This window comes from Cariama cristata, unplaced genomic scaffold (assembly GCF_000690535.1).
Source record: "Cariama cristata isolate BGI_N322 unplaced genomic scaffold, ASM69053v1 scaffold11970, whole genome shotgun sequence".
NCBI classification, from domain to species: domain Eukaryota; kingdom Metazoa; phylum Chordata; class Aves; order Cariamiformes; family Cariamidae; genus Cariama; species Cariama cristata.
In genome coordinates this window covers 21811-40395 of record NW_009595299.1, presented here as the reverse complement: position 1 = coordinate 40395, position 18585 = coordinate 21811, and the positions used below count along the sequence as shown (strand labels likewise).

The window sequence follows — 18585 nt, the reverse complement described above, 5'->3', positions numbered from 1 at the left end:
AAAGTGATACCTCTTCTTTTCTTTCCATGTCATGGTAAAATGTCTGTATGTTGTATGATGTTACATTTCTTATCTCAATTGACATGCATTTATATATACATATACAGAACCCTTTGCTTTGTGATTTAGGGCATAAAACCATCTCTACACATAGCATGCAAGGTCCTTTATGCAACCTATCTGTAACAGCATTTTGTTCTCTGGGAAAAAAAAAAAAATTGATGTCATGTTTAGTCCCGAATTATTTATCCTTTTATCCCCTCCTGGCAGCTGTCACCCTATGTCTGGGGAATGCTCCTGCAAGCCTGGCTGGTCTGGGCTCTACTGCAATGAGACGTGTTCCCCAGGATTCTATGGCGAGTCATGTCAGCAGATCTGCAGCTGCCAAAATGGTGCTGACTGTGACAGTGTGACTGGAAAATGCACCTGTGCCCCTGGATTTAAGGTAAATAAGTCTCACTTTCACAGTTCATTTTTGACTCCACTGCCTTTAGTTAAGTGCCAGATTCTTCAAGATACCAGAGTGTCCTTTCTCCCTCACAGTAAAAGAGAGGTAAGGATATTTAGGTACCACTGGGTGTGCTATAAGGCAAGACCCTGAAAAGGCAAAAATTTATGATTGGTTCTCAGTACTGAAATGAAGCCATTTTAAGAAAGAAAAGTTAGTTGCTTTATAAGACATTGACAAGAATGAGGGTGTACTGTTGAGGTGTAAATAAAAGGAGGAATGATAGGTTTCAGTCATTATCTTGTTGCACCAACTCCTTATGCTCCATCCAGAGAAACTCTGGACAAAGACATTTGTTTTTACAGTTCATGACAGATTATTCTGCAGCTTTCACATGTTTGCTGTTACCTGAGCATTGGATGCTAATCCAACATAGAAAACATTTTACAGTATGACTGTTCTTCTAGGAATAATAACTTTGAAAACTTCAAATTAATTTTTTTCCATTAAACTGCTGTCTTACTGAGTTTTGGTTTCATAAAGGGCTTCTTTATTACTGAAAATACTGTCCCTTCATCTAACCAAGGGCTGTTAGCTATGTGACCTGAGCTCTCACAGCAACCGATAGAAAACTAATGCTTGCTGTAGACATGAAGGACTCCCTCGGCCTTAAATCAGGATAACTTAGTGACAGCCTAGGACAGTCATGGGCTGTATGTTTTCTGGCTTTTGTAGCACCTGGGTCAGTCTAGGTCATGTATTAGTTATATTGTCTGAACCTCCTCAAATAGTTCTTAGACTTTGTTTTTGTATAATTCAGGGTGCTGCTTGTGGTACTCCTTGCCTTCCGGGGACATACGGAGTAAACTGTTCATCTGTGTGCAACTGCAAAAACGAAGCTATCTGTTCACCAGTAGATGGTTCTTGTGCCTGTAAAGCAGGTAAGTGTCCTTCAGATTAATTTTCTTTCTCTGTGATCGTAAAATGAAATTGAGTTTTTGAGTAGAGAAGAAAGAAACTTAATGAAAAGTGAACCACCTTGAAGGCCATGTCGCAAGATACTTTATGCTTCTGCTGCTCTGGGAGTTGAAAAACTATGAAAACATCTGCTTGGTGAAGAGTACATGTACCTCGTGTTCGTGTTTCCTTGACACAGTTCTCAGTGGGCTGGATACTGTGGCTGCGTGAATTACTACTGTTTACCATGAGGTGAGCCACCACTTGTCTCTTGTGGCAGTGCGATGGTCTGCTACAACGACTACTGGCATGCCATTTATCTGATGTCAGCCTTCCTACTCAAAATACGTAACTCAGTTTCCCCTCAGCCTGGGTGAGCACCACTTCTGGCTGCCACCCTCACTTCCATCAGCATCACAGAGGCACAGACTGCTTCCTGCCAGTTTAGCGCCGATGTTCATATATACTGGCAATTTTTGCTGTTCGAATACTCTTTTTCTCAGCAATTCTCTGACCAAACCTTGCCTAATCACTGCTGCAGCCTACGCCCTCCACTGTTCCCTGCTTTCACGAGAAACTTTCTGAATCTCCCAGTATTAGTGTGAGTGGACTCATGCTCCTTGACCCCTCTGCCTGGCTTTCTCCTCTCAAAAGTAGTTTTGATGCTCAGTGTACCTCCACCAGAAACTGTATGTACCTACCCACCTTTCCATCTCCCAGTAGTACATGCCTTTGGTTGGAACAAAGATAACTCAGATATCCTGCAGTGTTGGTTCTGCAGAGATCTTTTTCCATGTAAAGGTCTAGAGGTCCACATGGTGTTCGTGTTCAACCCAAAATATGCTACTAAATTCCACTTAAAGATCCACTCTTGCAATACACCTGTTCTCTTTTTTCACTTCTGCTGTGAGGAAGGCTTTAAAGTCCAACATCTCTCAGCTGTGATGCTGGATTGCTGAGAAGAGAAGGGCAGGTCTTTGAATGCTCCCAAGCAAATTCTGTGCCCAGCCTGTGTTGTAGACACCCCCATCTAAAAATGTTTTTCCAAAAATACACCAAGGTTGAGAGTCCAAGAGGAGTGTTAAAGTTACCTAGACAAATAGCCACTAAATTTGTCAGGGACTGATACAATGAAATCATTTGTGTAGCAAACAGGGAGAGTTTCCAGCTTCTGCTCTTGTCAAAGAGAGCGGAGCACATTTAACTCTGTTAAAGTAGCTAAGTAGGTACTGCTAAGTAGCTAGGTTATGAGGAGAAAAACTATTAATTGAGTCATGCATAATCCTGTCTTCTTGTGCATCATGCAGTTTTAGTCATACTAGGATGAAAAAGGACAGCAAATGGTGAAATTAAACTAAACCCAGATACTTGTCATGTAAATGAAGAGAAGAGGATATATAAGTATCTCTGGAATATTATAAATATTGGAAAGACCTGGAAAGACCCTTGAGAGAAAGTGTCTCAATTTTCTAGCTAGTATAGTATAACATTTTTTCCTGAAATGACCCCTAAGTTCAAAGTTATCAATCCAGGGCACGAGGCAGCTTCGTTTCAATATATGTGTTTTGCGTAGTCTATTGATTAGGCTCAGTGCAGAATTATTTTTCCCTTCGCTTACTGTAAACAAGGTACAAAATTAGAAACTTGGCTTGTGTCATTGCTGATGATAACATATGGCTGGCTCATGCCGTTTCTCTTGTATCCAATAGATGATCACATTTTAAAAAATCTATTTACAGTTCTGTCTATCCAGTGCACAGTCTGTGAATCATTGCTATTGGGCATAATCAGTGGTGAATGCTGCATTTTAGAATCATTTTCCATTACAATTTTTTGTATTTGGAGAGAAGTATAGAAATAATCTAAAAGGTCTTCTGTCTATCCTTGGAGAAATCCAACTTATGCACTACTTTTATGTTTTCTCTTTTTTTTGTGTCTAAGATTTCCGTTAAAACCATATTGCGGAACTGTCTGTATTGAACACAGGTGGAAGAATTATGAAAGCAGCAGCTTAAGTCTAGGGAAAATACTCCTCTTTTTTTTTTTTCAGGCTATTCCTTAAAACTTTTGGCATAGTTTAGTGCTTCTTAGCGTAATTTCAAGGTGTCTTAGTTTTCATTTCATATCTTCCATCAATTGCTTTTTTATGTTGGCACCCATCTGCAAATGTGTGCTGTGCACAGATGTTACAAGGTGCCCTTGAGCACCTTTGTTCAAACCTGGACAAGTTCTCAGCTGAAACTGTTGATCCTATCCTGTAGTTAATGTTATCACGATAGTGTGCATCTCCAAGAGATGCTACACGGTAGGAGGAGGGAAACATATTCTCAGAGAAGAATGGGGGAAAAAAACTGATTAATTTGTCACTTTAATTCTTATTTTTGGCAGGTTGGCATGGTGTAGATTGCTCAATAAATTGTCCCAGCGGTACCTGGGGCCTTGGCTGTAATTTAACTTGCCAGTGTCTTAATGGAGGGGCTTGCAATGCGCTGGATGGAACCTGTACCTGTGCCCCGGGCTGGAGAGGACAAAAATGCGAACTCCCTTGCCAGGTAGTTTAATAATTTTACTGAATTTTGCACTGTAGGATAATACTGGGCAGGGGGACACTCCTGTCATTCTTCTGATTTCACAGGGATAAGCCCCTAAGGAGCACTGCACCTGGTAGCCCTTATACGACTGGGTTCAAGATCAGGGACATGCACTGACAGTTCTTCTGGAAGAACTCTGCTGTGCAGCACACCAAAGAACACAAAAAATGACTACCAAAATGAAGATGCAAAGATGAACACTTTTTCTGCTTTCATACTTTGAAGTTGGACCTCAAACTTGTCACCAGCTCCTTTAGAATTTGTTGAAAAACATGGAACCAATTTTTTCCGTCTCTATCAGCATCAAATGCTATCCAAACTGCTTCTGTTAAACTACTTTAAGTAAAAATGATGAGAGAAAAAATGTACCAAAAATATATTCCACATCAAACAACATAATTTTAATTAAATTAGCTTTTATCTGTGGTACAGTATGAATTAATAAAGAACTTCCATTCCTCCTCAGTCAGACATGAGAAGGCAGTCTTACTACCCAGTCCCATGACAGGTCTTTCCCTTTCTATTGGGGCTCTGACTTCCACTACTTCCCAGACTGAAAACTGCAAAATTAGAAATCATTGTGTTGACAAAGGCACGTATCTCATCAGTTCTGTTCTACCGTGTAATCTGTAATTTGGGGAAGCCATAAAAATATATAATTTTGAAATTTAAAAAATGGCAAAATTCAAAACTGAATTGTTTTATTATGTAACTGTTTGATTTCAGTTACATTTCAGGGACAGAAAAATGAGGTATTTTATGAAAAATGGGGTTTTCTGGAGTCCATCTTTTCCAAGGATGGACTTTGATTTTCCTGGAAATTTTTAACAAGCTTTACTTTTAAACTTTTTTCTGCTCTCCTTTTCCTCTCCACTGTATTTTCTTCACTTTTGCAATACTATCTGCATAGCAGGCTGTTGGTAATATAATTGTGAAGGAATCACCTGAACTGAACATAAAGCTTGTAAATTGCCCTCTTGTATCACATTCAAGCTTCTGTCAGTTTGGAATAGCTCTAGTGAGCAATAACATGACAGGAGTAGCTGAGCTACACTGTAAGACTGGAAACCATACCTCTGTTTTGAATGAAAATTTGTTCTGTTGAACGACTCTCAGAATACTCAGAAGTGATTTTTTGGGGGTTGTTTTTGGTTTTAAGATGAGGTATAGCATACACTGATACAGTGAGTGAAGTGGCAAACAAATTCTTAAATATTCTGGAAGGCTGATTCGACTACCATCTGTGCACGTTTATGCAGTCTTTCCAACAATGCATCTCCATCAGAAGACTAATTTTTCTTTTTTCTAAAGCAACTTTGTTTATCACTTAGTGTCTGAGTCTGAAGGATGATGAGATCTCCCAAGCTCCATTAGCTCTTCCAAAATTAACTTATTAGAAAAGATAGGTATTGTTTCGTAGCATTTGCTTCACTGTTCCAAATTTAGCAAAATAATGCTTAAAAGCATTTCTATATCAGATAGTTTAGCATTGTCTTGCATGCTCTCTCTCTCTCTCTGTCTGTGGCAAATTATGTCCATAGCATTTACATATTTCAAATGCATATTCTGCCTCAAAATTCCACAGCAGGAGAATAAATACAAAACTAACTCAAGTGTGTCCAGTGTTATCTGAATTTTTTTCTTGTTTGAGCAGAGAGTTTATTTAAATCAGTGTATTTCAATTTGTTTCAGTAACTTCATAAAATTAGTATCACTGCCCAGATTTTTACTCAAGATTCGTCTGAAGTTTGGACTTCGGTCTAAACACATAGAAGACTAAAATACCACTTTTCAACAACATATTTGAGGATTTCCTTTCTTTCCAAATCTGTTTATATGCAAAGGAAATGCTTATTCTTTTTTTTTCTCAATATAAAAATGTATTGTTGAGATGAGAAAAAGGTTCCTTATACTCAAGTAATGTAAGATTTTGTTCTACTTTAGAGTTGAAAGGCTGGGAATTGAATAGCTAAATTCTGTGGAACTTGGTAGAAATGTAGGCATGAACATCAAAGAACAGCAGATGAATTTTTATACAGGTTTTATTCTGATTTTTAATGTGACTGAGACCAATTTTTAGCCTGGAATTTAAATGATTGGGTTTTAAACTTGACATGTTTTTTCCTTTTTTTGCCTTTGCTGTGGGTAACCCCAGAAGTATTACCTTGAATTATACTGGCTTTTTTCCATGTTTTCAAATTTGTTTTGACACTTCTTCTTTAAGATCAATTTACTGTTGTACTTTGCCTTGTTTTGAGAATGCAATTGTAAAGATTTTGCTCTTTTCAGTTTTTCAGATTGATTTTGTATGGAGTTACCCCCAAATGTATGTGCCACCTTCCATGGAAGAAGCAGAAAAATTCAAATGTTTAGATTAGTTCCATGAAAATCAGTTGTGCTCTTTTGGCACAGCTGAATACACCAAGAGAGGTGTCCAACTTCTAACTTTAATCTTTCTTGTTGGTTCAAAAAATGTTCCATGGCCAAAAAATAATTTTGTTCTGTGTACTGTCTCATAGCCAAGGAGCTTCTCTTTTTAACATAGTGTATGCTGTAGTGCGGAGGGGAGGATTTTTAATCAAAAGAGATAAAGTTTGCATTGTTTATGCAATCAGCTTCACACTGAAGATATATTTTAATCTAATGTTTTAGTACTCTTTTTTAGAAATTATGGAATTTATGTAATATCCTTTTTGGCCAATACATAGATAGCTCAAGGTCTGAGGCAGAAAGGAGCCTGAATTGCTTTCCTGTCGAGGGACCACCAGGTCCTGGAGTATGACGTCAGCTGTAAGGGAAATTAGAGGGGTAGTACAAGAAAGCTTTCATTGCAGCCTCTAATAGTGTAGGTTACTGTGTTCTGAATCACTCTCTCCAGGTCCATTAGTCTGAGATTTTTCAAGTAAGTGTAATTAATTCATTATCTTCCCCTCTTAAATGAAAAAGTGAAAATGTAGGATGCTAAAATGTTCCAAAATGCAGAAGGGTTTTATATTAAGAAAGCAAATTATGGATTCAGGAGAGATTTGTGGTTGCTTTTTGAGGCAGGACTGGCCAGAACTGGTTCTTCTCTAACTCCCAGTTGATATCCTCTCTGAGTTGTTTTTTTTTTTGTTGCCACAGGACGGCACATATGGTATGGATTGTGCTGAACGCTGTGACTGCAGCCATGCAGATGGTTGTCATCCCACCACGGGTTACTGTCGCTGTTTACCGGGATGGTCAGGTACAAAAGAGATGGTCATGAAAGACAATGAGAGTTTTCACTATGGTGGGACTTGGTCTTGCCTTTCGGTTTTGTGGGTAGAGGAGGAGTACGTGTGGTTGGAAGGAGAAAAGAGCCAGTTCTGTGGCTGCTGTGTTCACTCTGTGATTCACAGGTCTGGAAAATTTGTCAAGCATGGGACCTGCAGAAAACTGGGGAAATCTTAAAACTTGGGCACTTCCACAATATATTTCCTTATGAAAGTGGTGAATAGCTGTAAATATTCAAGGTTGTGCTGGCAGCTTTGGTAGGTAAAGCATCACATCCAGGAAGTCAGAAAGCTTTGCTTAGGCAGCCAAAAAGTGGATAAATCATGCAGAAGCTGTGCTACCATTTGAGTTTCTCAAACTTTTGAAAAAAATAAGTTTCTCTACATGTATTTTGATCTGTATGAAAATTGTTGCACTTTTTTCACAGTTTCTCCGGCATTTTCATTGCCATTTTAAGAACTATATATATATATAATTATTCATCAAAATTTGTGTTAGATGCTGTTGTTGCACTGTCTTGTTTGTGGAAAGCAAGATTTTTTTTTAAAACATGATGAAACTATGCAGAAGGCAAGCTCTCATGAAATGTTCCCTTTACCTGTAGGAGGTAGATTTTGTTCTCCTGTAGATTTCTGAGCTCTAAGTGTTGGGAAAACTCTTCCATCTCCAATAAGGATTAATTGACACTGTAAGTTTGCCCCTCTCAGAGTGTTCTGGACTTTGTGTCTCACTGTGATACTGTAGTGTTGCAAGGGTCACATTTCTTGTCACCTGTCTGTACAGACTCCTTCTGTTTAATAATGAGAAGTCAGCATGAAAAACCCACCTTAAATGAAAAAAGCATGTTTCTGGTGTGAAAAGAAAGGAGGGGTTTTTTGTGATTTCAGGTATAACGTAGTATTATTTATTATCCACTCATTTATAAGTTCATATTTTTCCCAATTGACTTGTAGGTTCATGATATAATTGTTCTCTTTTTTTTCTCTGGTGCTTCCAGACATAGTAGATGGAGGTGAGCAGACAATCTGCAGTAGGTCATTTATTTGATAAGTTTAGCAAATCGTTGTGCTCACGGAAGTTTGTGTAGAGTTTATGACTTCCTCAGATACAGTCTTTACTGAGTTTTTTCCCAAACTTTGATTTTTATATGCTTTTTTTTCCTAGCTCTGTAGATGGATCACAGGCATTTTGTTCAAAGTGCATTAATACTCTGTGTCTGCAGTTCAGGTTGATTAGTTGTAGTTGATTACAGCTTACCTGGTGTTTTTCCTACTTGCCATTCAGATGAGCATGAATTTTATAGTTATGGGGGAGTAAGAAGTGGAAGTCTGTAGGGGATACAGACCTGGGCAGGAAGGGCCAGATTAAAATACGTAGTTTTGAAAGGCCATACTAAAAATCTAGCAACTTTTTCTAACTTTTTCTAACATGTAAAAATTATCTAGCCAGTGTGATATAACTAACCTGGGATGCCACAAAGGCTTCAGACAGCACAGACCTTGACTGTGCTTGAACTCAGGTATTGAAAAGATGACAATATTTGTGCCTTTAGGGAAATCTTATTTTGTCTTCATGTTTAGAAAGGAGAAAGATTTCACTAGAAAGAGACTTCAAGAGTGATTGTAAATAAAATTGAGTATCTGTCCCTGGATGATGTAATCACAACAGCGTGTATAACAGACTGGTTTCAACATGTTGGTGATGTCTAGACACACAATATAACATAAATGGCATAGTTTGCTTTATATTCAGTGTCTGGAAAAATCCTCCTCCCACACTTCACATGTCAGAGCAATACCCATGAGGAATCTGGTCTTTGTGTAGATACTTATATTTAGAATGATTAAAAAAAGGAGAGAGTTCTTTAGAAACAGGTTCCCAAATAGCTGTACTGTAATGTTACATTGCAGAGATAGCGTTAAATTGTAGGATTAAGAAGGGAGGTTATATACATGTTTGTATGCATAATAGGTGGAGAAACAGATGGAGGATTTGTGAAAATATAGGAAGGTACTAAGATGCAACAACTTATGTTAGAATAGCTTAGATTTTTTCCTGTTACATTTGTTAAAGTAACCATCAGAGTTACTAGTTTTTGGTGGTTAGTATTACCTACCAAAAAAAACAGAGAGAGGGAGGAACTGCTTTTGAATCAGTCTAATGCTTATCTAACCCATATGAAGGATTTAGTTGTTTAAAAACCATTGGGAAGGTAGTGTTAAAAAATAAATATATTTGAAGAAGCTTAAAGATGTGAACTTGTGAGTCTTTTTTCTTTTTCAACAAGAATAAATTGATGAATGCAAGGTAAGCTTCCCCAAATGTTTTGATGCCACCAAAATAACATAAAGTGTCCGAAGATATTTTAAATGTAATATTTTTCTCAACCCTGTGAATGGAGCAGTTGTCTGCACTTTCCAGAGGGAATTTCATCAGAGGGAATAGTTTATATAACTTTGCAGAAATAAATGAAGAGTGGAAGATTTTTCCCTTGCTGGATGACACAGTTGTACCAACATACTGGGGAACAGGAAACGTGCTGCACAAGGAGGGGGGTCACTTGACTGGTACAGAGTGCATGCTCCCTCGAGTAGTGAGGGAGCTCTGAGCTGCTGAAGTGGGCATAACTGCTATTGTCATGTACCAAAGGGCATCCTAGCTAACATGCTACCCTTTAGTTTACTCTCAAGATATAGCTGCTGCCGAGCATTAGGTCAATAATAAGATGCCATACGTTTTAGTTTTTTTAAGTAGTTTTTTCTTTTTTTTTAACATGCCCAAAGTATTATCTTTTGCTTCTTAGGTCCTAGTTATGAACAAAAGTGTAAGTTTAGTTATTGACTATTGTGTTGTCATGAGCTGTTATAAAACTCAAGAAATAATTAAAATTGGTTTTAATTAGGTTTTGTTTTAATTTAGGGTTTCTGTTTTTAATTTAGGTTCTGTTGCCTAGGAGGATACTTAGATTTTTCATCCTAAACAAAAGTGACTTCGTTTATAGGACTCCTGTTAGAAATTCTACCCCATGTGTAGTTTACAGCAATATACAGCAGTTTAATTCTGTCTAGAAAAGCAAGAGTTAAAGGTGATGTTTTTTTCCTGGCAATCTGACCATTCCATCACGTTCCAGGAGCCACATGACAGGATGGCACAATGAAGAAACATCCGCCCACGCAGAGGATGATGTCTGCCCCAAATGCTCTCGTCCCTTGACGTTTTCACTGTATCTTATAAATAACTTTTCTCCATTTGGAGAGAGTGCAATAGCTAGACAGTGGAAAAGAGTAAGAACCATTAAAATAGAAAGCAGAGGAAAGACGCAGAAAATGTACTCCCCCAATAGGTAATGATAATTAATTCTCCTAATAATTTATACCAAAATTTACATTAACTTCCGTTAAAGAGCCACCTCTACTGCTTCTCTCAATGACCACAATCCAGCAAGCACCATGGTAAACTGTTAATTTCATCCCTTAATCTTATCTGTTCTGCAAGCAGCTGTCAAAATACAATTTTTCAAAATTGCCTAAAAGATTAGAGGATTCATATTCTTGCAAACTGAAGATTTTGCATTAAAGCATTGTAAAAAAGGGAAAAAGTGTTTCTCCAGACTGTTTATAACTGTATTACAGTAATGTGGGTGTTACTGATAACACATTACTGTTGTGCGTTCTTGGGTGCAGTTCTGCTGGACCTTTCTGTTTGTGAAGAAATGTCATGTCATACTGATACAACATTTGTTATTTTTAAAATCAATTTAAAGGTTATGCAGTGCCAGGGATTATGAAATACCACTAGTCTGCTATCTGTACCAAAACAATAGCATTGGTTTATGGAAAAGACAGATGCAGTAATATCAGCCTACGTTTTACCAGCGTGCATAGTATTCACCCATATGCTACAGGAGATAGGGTGTTGGTGACTTTTTGCTGTGCTGGACACCTGCTGACACTAGTCAGATTGCCCATCACCAGATGTGTTGTTTCTGCGAGGAAGTGCTGTGTCTTTCCATGTGCTCCTGACATTATTTCTAAGAGGCACATTTGTTGCTGGATTATAACAGGGAGGCCTGTCATCTGACACCCACCCCACTGATGCAAATAACCGGGTCCCCTGGGAAGCACGAACTAGAACTCTCACTTGTTCCTTAGCTTTTAATGTGCACACACTTTTTTCCCCTCCTATGTAGAAGAAAGGAGGCTTCTCGCCTGGAGAAGAGGAGGCTGAGGGAAGACCTGATCGCACTCTACAACTACCTGAAAGGAGGTTGTAGCTAGGTGGGCGTCAGCCTCTTCTCCCAGGCATCTAGTGACAGGACAAGAGGGCATAGTCTGAAACTGCGACAGGGGAGGTTCAGGCTAGGAATTAGGAGGCATTTCTTCACAGAAAGGGTGGTTAGGTATGGGAATGGGCTGTCCAGGGAGGTGGTGGAGTCACCATCCTGGAGGCGTTTAAGAAAAGATTGGGCATGGCACTTAGTGCCATGGTCTAGTTGACATGGTGATGTTAGGGCAAAGGTTGGACTCAGTGATCCCAGAGGTCTCTTCCAACCAAATCAATTCTGTGATTCTGTGATAAAAGAGTACTGTCATGGGTCTCCCTCACCTTAAGACTGAGAAATGAGCTGCTGCTGCTGGAACAGCGTGCATGGTGCTGGCACCCTGGTGCTCCTAAGCTGAGAACCTCTTGCCAGAACATGGGTTTCCCTCCGCCTTGGCTGATTTCCCCTGGGCTCCTGAAGCATGAGGTCCCATTGTGATGAATATTCAGTGTGCCACAAAATGAAATCATATGGGGGCACTGTATCATGATAAATGGCATATTTACTTTCCAAACATAGGAAGACGAATTCTTCAGTAAGAAGTTTGGCCTGCTCTATGTCTGGACTTCACTGTGTCTGTATCTCTCTTGCCTATGTGTTGGGGTGGGTCTTTATGTGGAAGAAACACGACTCTTTTAGAAGAAGGACTTTAAATCAATAGATTAAGTACATTTATTTTCTGCCTATCAAGAAGGTAAGAAAAGGAATAGTATTATTTTCTTGTGGCTACTTAAAATATGGTAGGTGAAAAGAAGAGCACCACCGGAGTGGATAATAGTATGTAACAATAATAGTACGTAACAGTATGGCCTTCAGAAAAAGATACCAGGGAAATCTTAAAAGTGATTCTTCAACTAAAATTTGCAGATACTGATGTATGCCTTCAAACTCTGGTACAGCTCTGTTTTTGTTGACAAGCTTTTGTAGCTGGCTTCCTAGTGAAACTCGCAGGCACAAACTCTCCTGCTGCTGCAGTAAAGAAGCAGGAGTCTGAACTTCTAGAGAAAAATCTTTGATCCTTTCATTAGCTCCTTAATTTGAGATGCTTTTATTTAGTTTTCTGGCTGTGATCAGCTAGGGAGCAAGGTGCTTCTCTTTCCTTAAAGACAGTGAGAGTACTTCTAAGTAGTGCCTATGAAGCACTTCCTGTGCTGTTTCTCCACTTTCTTTGGGCTGCTTATCTGTCATTTGACAGACAAGTAGGGAAGCAATTCTCACCATCAGAAGTCTCAGGTTCCTTGAACAGAAGTGATCTAGTGTTTGTTTCTCCCAAGTATGAAGGGTGAGATCTTGGGCCATATCATTAGCTTTAAGGACACCACGTTTTTCCCAAGTTTTGAGGGCTTGATCCTTCTCTTGTTTACGCTGTGGTATATTCAGTTTAGCTCTGACATATGGGAAGTACACCAATATACAAATAGGTTTTAATTCTGAGAGACTATACTGGAAAGTTCCATGTTTTGTGAAGATAAATTGTATAGCAAATACACATTCTTTATGAAAAATAATTCTTTTTAAAGTTTGGATAACTTTTAATCAGACTAATGGAAATGTAATAAGCTGGAAAATAGCACTTAGTCCAATAATAAATTTGCATGGGAAGATCGTAAGAAATAATTGGTAGATTTTTTCCCCCTTCAAATACTAAACTAAATTAGCTCTCCATTGATCTGACTTGGATGGATCATTGAGTCTCGACTTAAAAATACAGCATAGGGAGTATGTAAACACTCTGCTAGCATGGCCTGAAACACTGGTATCCCTAAAGAATTATTGACTTCATTCATGCAATTACGAATGCCGGGGGAATGCTGATTTAGATGTGAGGCCCCCAGCATAAAGCACTGGGCATTAAATGCATGAGCATTTCTTCAGAGCAGTTTAGCTGAAGTTTATCATGACCATTCAGCTATTGCCTAGCAACTTGTGAAGGCCATCAAAGAGCTCTTTGTCCATAGCTCTGGCAAAAACATTTCCTCGCAGATATCCTTATCAGTATCAAAATCAACATGAAAACTTATCAAAAACAATTTTATTGCATAAGAGATTAATACTCACTTGAAATTGTGGCAATCACAAGCCAGTACACTGTTGATACCATTGTTGTAAAAGCTGAGGCTAATCTTGCTTTGTAAGTTAAGGCGAAAACATTTCTTTTTCCTCACTAATTTCTAGCTTTTCTATAAAAGCGTAGCTTGCTTTGCTGAAATTTCATATAAAACATCAGAGGCTGAAAAAGTCTGGTTTTATTTTTTAATCCTTTTAATATTTCTAACCTATTCTTTCTCAAGAATACACATACTTGATTTTTACAGCTATAAGATGTGAAACTTAGTTTCTCATTTTTAAGTGCCTTGTGAACTCATCTGAAGAACAGTGAATGAATGAGATTTAAAACTACTTTTATAAGTAGAGATGCAATAAATTACTAAATGAATTAGTATTCCTGCTTTGCTACATTCCTTCTTGACACTCAAACAGTAGTGAAATTGATTTTGCTTATGATCAATACTGAATATAATAAAATTCCTTTTCTAGTGAAACAGAGGTAATATTCAGCACTCTTTCAGTACGTTATATTGTCATAATTATTATTCAATGATATTTAGGATACACTTTGCTAAGTAGAGGGATATCATTCTTCACCTGGCTACCTCCTCGTAAGGGGTGAAAGTGGGAAAGAAGAGCGAATTTTTTCATTTTCCCTAATGAATAATTTAATTTTCCCTGATGTGTACTGGAGGAACTTTTTCCTTTTTCATTTTTAATGGTAGTTGTTCATTCATTGAAGTATCATAGCTTTATGCAGCATGAGGCCCATTGTCTTTTCTATTCCAGTGTGCCTAGTATCACCCTTTGACACCATGCTGTCATAAAGCATCCTCTGTGCACAGATCAAGACGATATAATTGAGCCTGGTGTTATTGTATATCACTGGTCTACATAATCTCAGATAATGCACTGTGGTAACTCTTGGCAACCACTGACTTGTTAATAGTGACCATTGTATACTGAACACCACTGAAACCCATTAAGACTCTGTGAAAAATGTTTTCTCTAGCAGGGTTCACTGAGTGAAACTATGTGTGATATGACAGATAATACTTATGTGAACAGAATGCTAGGCTCAATTCTGAAATGCTCTGCATGTGTCTACTTGTGCTTTCACAGACTTTAAACCCAAGTTCTCAAATTTGGGAACCTCAGGCTGAGCAATCTTACGCATCTGAAATAAGTGGTCTTGTTTCTAAAAAAAATGCTGTGATCTCATGCTGCTCATGTGCATCAGCATCTCTCAAAATCAAACCACTGTCTTTTATCTTATTTACCCACAAATAGAGAGTTAATGACAAAGTTGACCCAGGCTACTGAGAAGCAAGTCTACACTGCCTCTCAAATGTAGATGAAAATAGGAGAATTACATTGCCTATGCAGGCAAAAATGAAAAAGTAATGATATAAGAAGCCTTTCATTTTTTGACAATAACTTTGGTTTAGGTTACCACTAACCAATGATCATTGTACAGTTAGGGCTTTTAGGTGGCCTGTGTACTGTCTACTGCTGGTTAGCAACTGGATTATAAAAGGCAAGAGTTTTCTCTCTTGCTGGCATTAGTTGGTGCAATCTGTTGAACCACATATTTGATTATTCAATCTGTTGATTGTCCTGCAGAAAAACAAACAAGTTGAGAATCTGGAGTTTCACCCTTCCTCTAATTAGAGAGTTAGTCTTTGGATATAGGCAGCTTTACAAGGCACATGCTGTAGGAGTTGAGGAATCACCTCTGAGTCTCGTCTATCAGTAAACAGTAGAATTATTTTTCGGTATTGTTACAAACAGTAGGTTTTGCTCTTCAAAGTTAAAAGATTTTTTTCTTGTCACATGTGAAACTGTTTTGCTTTTTTAGGACTCTGGCAGCCAGTGAACCTGTGGCATATTTTGCTGGAAATACTTACAAAGCAAGACGTGCTTGTGGTTGGATTCAGTCCACTTTTCCCTTAGCAAAGGGCTTCATTCAGCAGAGGCGCTACAATAATACTTAATTGTTAATGCAAAGTACTGTAGACACAATACGGTCTGAGTTCCAGAGTGGTGCCTGCTGGCATTTAACGTGCAGCATGCTTTTTAAAAGAAGATAGTGGAAAAAACAAACAGGAAAGTTATATTTAATGTTGCTGCATTGCAAAGAAAAAAAAACATGCCTTGATTGGATGATTATAATTAGTGGTTTGTGTTATGATTTATGTATAAGGGTTCAGGTTGTGCCCATTTTATAATCAGTTTTGTGCCAAAAATGGTTAGACAAAGCACTGACTGACCAGCATCCTTAACACTGTTGCAGCTAAGCATTTTGGAATGCTCACATGGTGTGTTTGGAAACCCTTTGTGTGCGCTACATTTTTCCATTTGGTATGAGGCTGAGCAGTAATCAGCTCACCACTAATTAGAAATCATTCTGTGTCCTACACCCTATTATTACACAAAATTATGTCAGACCTTAAGAATTTTTACATTCAGAAGGAAAATTTTCTGCAATACCTTTTGTCATGCATCTCCCTAACATAAAATTTGACAATAAGCTTTTGCTGTTTTGAAACAGCCATTATGGAGGAAGCAAAAGCCATTATTTTGCTGCATTTGAATTACTTTCTACTTGAAATTCTCTTTATTGATACCTGTTGTGAAAATGAGAGGAATGAAAGACCTTTTTTAATTTTTATATATGTCAAGTCTTGGAAAATTACGGAACTCTGTATTATTCAGAGGTTTGTATTCATCTTAGTAGATCTTAGAGTACTGGTGGACAGGAAGCGTGGAGGTAGCATCCCACAGAGCTCCTATGTTCCTTGTATATCTGGAGAAGCGCTTTCCTGTTACAGAACTCAGGATCAGCCCTTATGTACATCTTATCAAAACTGGAATATGAAAGAAATTCACTGTTTTGGGGGAAGGCAGGAGCAGAGATGCAAGTTTACCTTGTTCTGTTTTCCTGATGTTAGTGATATTTTCATAACCAGGTTTTGTGAGCTGTGTTTTAAAAATGAGTCCTCTGAGGACCAAAGACCTAACCTAACTATGCATAAGAGTTCTTTACAAAGGCTGACAGTTTTGTTTATTTATGGTTGCAGGCATTCATTGTGACAGCGTATGTGCTGAGGGACAGTGGGGCCCAAATTGCTCGTTGTCTTGTTACTGCAAAAATGGAGCATCCTGCTCTCCAGATGATGGAATCTGTGAGTGTGCACCAGGATACAGAGGCACCACTTGTCAGAGAAGTAAGGACAAAATAAATGTTTTAAAATCTCTGTTTCTCCCTCCCTTACTTGGAATACATATGAAATAATACCGTAACGCTTTGTTAGTTGTAGTATAAAGTACTATGAAACACTCCTTGATTGGACATTTTGTCAAAATGTATGAATATACAGAAATAAGTGTTATCTGAAATCAACAAATGTTTCCAGCTAATAGTGCTCTTCTTGTTATGGTACAACTCTACTTTTATTCACTGACTGTGCTGTGATGTCGTTACGCACATGACTTTCTAAGAAACAAATTTAGTAGGAGATTCCATTCTAAAGGCAAGCATTTCCAAATGTGATTGACTAACATTAATTTTGTAATACATATTTTGGTAAATAAATAAAACGTGCATAAGTTTCAGAAGCTAGAAGCCTTAGCTTCCCATTGAGTCTGGTAGGAATCATTGGCTTAATTACTGCACTTTTTTAACACTTATTTTGAAGCAGCAAAGAATGGCCAGTGGGATCAGACCTCACAGTAAGTAGAGGATATCGTAGGTACACATAGTTGCATTTGAAAACTTTGTCTCTTTAAAATTTAAAGAGAGATACAGTTGAAGAGAGACACAGATGAACTGAGGTACATTGTACGAGAAACAGGGAGGTGAAAATAAGATGATGTGCAAAGTATCTACCCCCTCAAGAAGATCTGTCACAGTTTGCCAGCAGTCTAGCTGTTTTCAGTTTGAATTGTTGAAGCTGTGGGGGAAAGATGTTCAGAGAAGAGAAATGTGAGTCCTCTGCACTTAGAGGGTAGCCCTGTTTTCAGAGGAGGTGTCCCAGAAACATGGTCAAGAAGCAAGTGGAGTAAGGGCAAGCAGAGATGCTACTACATCCTCCAAAAGAGGCTTAAAAGGCAGGAGACAACATGAAATGATTACTAGAAGGTAGAAGGAGAATCAGAGGAGGATGAAGTCTAACAGTCCAGGAATGGCAAGATTTCAAGCTGAAGAATGTGACTGCCTGTGGCACTACTAAATCCCACATTAGTGTGGTATTACTATTCCTTAAGCAATTCTAAGTAAGTGCAGTGATTACTCTCACTATCTAATCTCTGAAGGCCTTGCAGTTAATCAGTTAATCAGTTAATCCAAAGGCAGACTAAGTGTAACACTACATGTAAAAATGTTGCCTGTCTTTTGGAGCTATGCCTATAACCTGCACAAGAGGCTTCCAGTCCGGTGGCTTTTGGAGCCCCTCTGATGCACGGTCTGGAGGCTGGGAAGACAAAAGTCATAGAATAATTTGGATCCCAGTCGGAAAGTGCCTTTTCAGTAAACAGGAAGACCTTTTGGCACTGTTTCACTTGGAAAAGTTAATCTCTCTAGAGAGATCTGGCCACACAACTTGTATCAAACGTAGAATTAAAAGACTGAATCTGGAATGAAATTAAAATATTGAAAAGATTCCAAGTTAGTTTTCTTCCGTGCTAATTGCTGCTATGCAACAGGTATTTCTCTTGATGCATCACCTAATCTAATTTATCAGGAAATAAATACCAGAAGGGATTAGAGCAACAAAGGAGATTTTACGCGACAGCCTTTTTGGTCCCCCTCCGTTTTTTTTTTCTTTTTTTAAAGAAACTAGTGCCTTTAGCATAAAAATTAAGTGGACGACTCTGTATTTCTGGTCTCAAATTCTCTAAAAGGTAGGAGATGCATAGCTGTCTGTACCACAAAATGAGTATAGTGAGTACCGAAATGAAAGGAT

General features: G+C 38.3%; 1 protein-coding gene across 1 annotated transcript in view; it reads left to right on the top strand.

The window, feature by feature from the left end:
* Positions 1-18585, top strand: part of MEGF10 (multiple EGF-like-domains 10) — a gene marked incomplete at its 5' end in the record, with an annotated part of 61118 nt that overhangs the window by 26278 nt on the left and 16255 nt on the right. Inside the window, 5 exons of the mRNA XM_009701589.1 lie at positions 271-445; positions 1269-1389; positions 3794-3957; positions 7120-7222; positions 16702-16848. Of these exons, the coding sequence (XP_009699891.1) occupies positions 271-445; positions 1269-1389; positions 3794-3957; positions 7120-7222; positions 16702-16848 (710 nt within the window). The remainder of the gene's footprint in view (positions 1-270; positions 446-1268; positions 1390-3793; positions 3958-7119; positions 7223-16701; positions 16849-18585) is intronic.